Raw genomic sequence first — 4,636 nt, 5'->3', positions numbered from 1 at the left:
AACCCCCCCCCCCCCCCCAAAACATTCTCCAGTGCTCACCTGTGCAATGAGGATGCCCAGGACAATGCCAAGCTGGTGGAAGGTCCCCAAGGCCCCCCGCAGGGCAGTGGGGGACACCTCACCCACGTACATGGGCACGAAACCCGTGGTGAGGCCAGAGTAGAGGCCGATGATGAAGCGGCCAAGGATGAGCATCTCAAAGGAAAAAGCCATCTTGGAGAAGCCCATGAGGACAGCTGACACAAAGGCTAGAATGTTGGACATCAGCATGGAATTGCGTCTGGAGAGGGATGGAGGAGAGAGATGAGGAACACCAGGAGAACCCAAACATCAGCCCTTGGCAGTCCTGGAATGCCAGGGTGGGGTGAGGCAGCACAACCTCCCCACTGAGTGATCCACCAGGGATCCAGCAGGCTCAGAGCTCACCTTCCAAAGCGATTGACAAAGAGACCCACAGAGAAGGAGCCAATCATGCCCCCGACAGAGAAGATGGCAACAGAGAGGGACCAGAGCGTGGTAAGGGTGGCAGGGCTGATGGGCTCCTGGTATCGGTACAGCCACGTGCGGTTGTAGAAATCCTCAATCACCTGGAAAACAAGGAGAGAAACCAAACCACGCATCAAACCCGCCCCCGCTTCAGCCGTGCCACCAGAGGGACGAGTCCCCACGGCCACCGCGGCTCACAAGACAATGCGTCACCATCCCCAGAGCCGCCGGTCGAGGCTCGACTCCAGCCCAAGGGAGGGAACCTGCTGGGATACGTGGGGGAAATGCAGCCGGACGGGTTCTGGACTCACCCTGCCCGGAGAGGGAGAGACTGCGCTGCCAAAACTCGCCGGGCGGGCACAGGGAGGTCACGCTGCTCCCCAGGGCAGGGCAGGAGGCAGAGATGTGCCAGCCCCGCAGAGGAAGGGAAGGAACACAGGGCAGTTCCCATCCCCTTGGATACTCCCGGAGCTGGATTTCCAGGTTTTTTCCCCCAAGAATTCCATAACACACAATCTCTGCCATGGTTCTGCAGGACTGTGATGCCAACACCCAACACAGGCCTTGGTTTTAAACACTAAGAACAGCCTGGTTTGTGAATTTTAGGGGGTTTTATATAAATTTTTGATGATTTTATATAAGTTTGGTATATTTTTATACACAAAAAGTATACACTTATATACAAAATATATACATTTATATGCATTTTGTACACTTTTAATGTATTTTTAAAGCCAGCCCATCACTGGTAGCTTCACCAACTTCCCGTCCCTGCCCATGGCTGGGAAATGGCCTAAATGACCCTTTAAAGGTCCCTTCCAACCCAAATCCTTCATAATACCATGATTTAAGGGTCAGTCATCCCCAAACCACCAAAGCAAAGGGCTCCATAACACCCCACCAACCCAAGTTGGAAGGAGCAGAAATTGCAGAGATTCCCTGCTCTGCTGGGCCTCAGGTGGCTCCAAGATTCTGCTGTTCTGAAAGGTTCCACTCCCAATTCACTGTTTACACCATCGTGCTTCACTTTCCACTTTTCCCATCCATCCAAGCCCAAACAGGAGCCCTGGCAGAGACAGCACAAGAAATTCACACTGCACCGGATACAAGTCCCAGTAGTATTATTTTTCTGAGTTGTTCCTTTTCCAAAGGAAGAAGAAAACCATTAGAGTTGCCATATTTAAGTGATTTTGTTCCCTTCTGTTTCACCTGGAGGTTTGGATGCTTTTCCCCCTTTTCCCAACATCCCCAAAATAAATAATTGATTGGATTATTGGAGAAGTTTGGGCTGGCTCAGGCTCTCAGTAGAGCCAGGGGATCTCTGAAAATAACACCCCCTCCTGCCCCCTTCCTCCTGAAAAAAGGGATGCTTTGAAGAGTCCAGTATTTTTTGGGGCAGAGAAAGGGATGAAAAATGGGTTTAAAGGGAGATGGGTGGAAAAAAAAAATTGTTGTCCCTAAAACTGGGGCTTTTCCCCCCCTTTTCAGCTGAGCATTGTGATGCATCCCCATCCTGCAGTTCCATGAATCCCAATACCAGTGCAATCCTGTGCTTGGATGCATCTCAGTGCATCCCCATGCCAACTCTGCATCCCTGTGCATCCTCATCCCAACCTTTCACTCCAGTTTATCCCAGTGAATCCCCATCCTGTGCCCCAGTGCATCCTGAGGCATACCTGTCCTCCTTCCCCTCCATGCATCCCCATCCTGCATCCCAATCCTGTGCCCCAGTTTATCCCAATGCACCCCCATCCCAATTCCAATGCATTCCAGTCCTGCACAGTAACATGTCCCTATCCAAAACCCACACTTTATGTGTCCCCATTCTTAAAGCTGGGATGACCCCCTGTGTCCAGCACATCCTGCTGCCCAGGACGACCCTCATCCCATCTGCCTTCATGCTCCCACATGGAGCATCCCAAATCCTTCCACCCAACACAGGTGACTTGTCCTGCACCACGTGACTCCTCCTGGCCTGAGCCCCAGGGATTCATACCCAAAATCATGAGGAAAACTGTGGCAACACCCATCAGGAGAGTCTGGATTTGCTGGGGACTGCGGGCACAGGAGCTCAGTGCCATGGGAAGCTCACAGCTGATCCCTGCCCATGTCACCCAGAGCAGCCAGCTGTGAGAGGATGAAGAAAAATCCTTCAGTCCAGGGAAACTCCTGGGATGGGCTCTGACCAGGGTGGTGATCACAGCATTCCTGTCACAGTGCCAGAGCTTGGGAAAATGAGGGCAGATGCCAGGGAGCAGCTCCTCAGTGCAATCCCAGGGATTTCCCAGCTCCAACGGTTCAAACACTGCTCCATTGCCTGTCTCCCAGGCACGGTGCTTAGGGCCACCCAAGAATGAACATGCCCAACATCAGACCAGTCCACGTGAAAGCAAGGAGGCATCAGGATATTTTAGGAGGTTGATGCCTTCAGCAGTGCCCTGCAGGTTCTGGGTGGGAGCTGCAGCCTCCAGCCACAGAAACTGAATTGCGGGATTCAATAACAGATAATGCAACACCTCGAACAAATTCCTGTTTTTTTTCCTCTTGCCACACTGATGGGGCCTGGGGAATTTTTCCAAGGGGTCTTCTCTCCCATGAGGAGTTTTCCCAGTGTTTGAGGCAACATTCCAGAGCCATCCACTGGGATGGGATTAAACTCTGGCTGCTGGATTCTGCCCTGGTGGGTTGAATTCTTTGGGGTGGTGACACTTGGGGCTCCCGCCAGAGCCCAGGCTGTCCCTCCACACCTTATCCCAGCACAAGAGCTGTGCCCAGGGAACACCTGGGCACGTACCACATGGGAAGTCTGAGGTAATTTTCCAAGTCTTTAACACCTCAAACAGACACCAAATTTGGGAAAAGTCATGTGGCCATTTTCCATGGCCCACGGGTATCTACCAGCAGCTGGAGGGTCCTGGCATTACATTAGGGGAGGAGCCAACACCTCCTTCGCTCCATTCCCCTTACAGCACTTCCCAGCCAACCCCCTCTCCTCCCGGGATGTTGTGCCGGGATGCAAAACTCGGAGGTAGGGGCTCTCTGACAGGAGCAGCCACTTGGGATGACTCAAACCTTAATTAACTACCAAACCTTCACTAAGAGCGGAGGTTAAAAGTTCCACAGGCCACACCCAGAGAGCATCCTGCAGGCACTGCTGGGATTTTTCCCAACAAAAATGCCAAGCAAGGAGGAAACAAATTCTCCCGGGAAGGCTGGAGCTAAATAACTCCCTCTCAAATCCCATTACAGCCCTAAGCTGCCTAGCGGGATGTACTATTTTAGCCAGGCTGGCAGCGGAGGCTGGTTTGTTTTCGGACACGGGGCAGGGGGAGGTGTGGAATTTTGCGACAGAGGGGCTGAAATTTCCCTCCGGAGGGCTCTGGGAGCACTCACCTTCTGCGGGGCGTTGATGACGCCGGTGTTGTATCCAAACTGGAGGGAGCCCAGCACCGCTCCTCCCACAGCCAGCATCAGGCGAGCCGTCATCTGCCAGAAAACACGGAAAAGGGGTTAAATCTGGGATCCCCGCAGCCCTGTCTCCCCCACCAGAGCGATCCCAGGGTGCTGCACGGGATGCTGGGAAGGCGGCGAGTACGAATATTCAGGATAAAAGAGAAAACTCACTTTTTTTGGCGCTGAGGGGGAAAAATAATAATAAAAATGTCATTTTGGGAGTTAAAAAAACCCCATGGTTTGGGGGATTCCAGGAATTTCGGCCCTGGAGTGGGCCGGAGGTGTTATCTGGGCTCCAAGGGTCCCCTCGGAGGCTCCACATGAGCATTGGGCTCCGGGCCAGCGCCCCGCGCCGCCCCCTCCCGGGACACGGTGGAGCCTCAGTGCGCTCCCGGCCGAGGATGCTCCGGGAATCTGTCACTAACAAAGGTTTTCCATCACAGTCTAATTAAGAGTCGCTGAGCAAAATCCTGGTTAGTTGGCAAAGCCTTCCCAGGCCTCCTCTTCCTCCTGCCTGAGCTGGAGCAACAATCAGAGCCTTGTTCGGGAGCAGGGTCAGGGCAGGCCAGCGCTTGGGCCACCTTCGTTAGAGGCCCAATTATCCCAAGCAGGAGATTTTCCCAGCACTAGAACCAGGATCCGACATTCCCACTTAATCAGCTTTGGGATGAGCCACGTGAAATTTATAAACCCCTTA

General features: G+C 53.2%; 1 protein-coding gene across 1 annotated transcript in view; it reads right to left on the bottom strand.

Annotated features, from left to right (window-relative positions):
• Positions 1-4,007, bottom strand: part of SLC2A1 (solute carrier family 2 member 1) — a 9,264-nt gene extending 5,257 nt beyond the window's left edge. Inside the window, exons 1-3 of the mRNA XM_008632467.2 lie at positions 3,880-4,007; positions 427-587; positions 40-280 (exon numbers count right to left, since the gene is read on the bottom strand). Of these exons, the coding sequence (XP_008630689.1) occupies positions 40-280; positions 427-587; positions 3,880-3,972 (495 nt within the window). The 5' untranslated portion in view covers positions 3,973-4,007. The remainder of the gene's footprint in view (positions 1-39; positions 281-426; positions 588-3,879) is intronic.
• Between the last annotated feature and the right edge of the window lie 629 nt (positions 4,008-4,636).

Source organism: Corvus brachyrhynchos, unplaced genomic scaffold, assembly GCF_000691975.1.
Source record: "Corvus brachyrhynchos isolate BGI_N302 unplaced genomic scaffold, ASM69197v1 scaffold215, whole genome shotgun sequence".
In the NCBI taxonomy this organism is placed as follows: Eukaryota; Metazoa; Chordata; class Aves; order Passeriformes; family Corvidae; genus Corvus; species Corvus brachyrhynchos.
The sequence above is the reverse complement of the archived record's forward strand: the minus strand, read 5'-3'. Positions and strand labels throughout refer to the sequence as shown.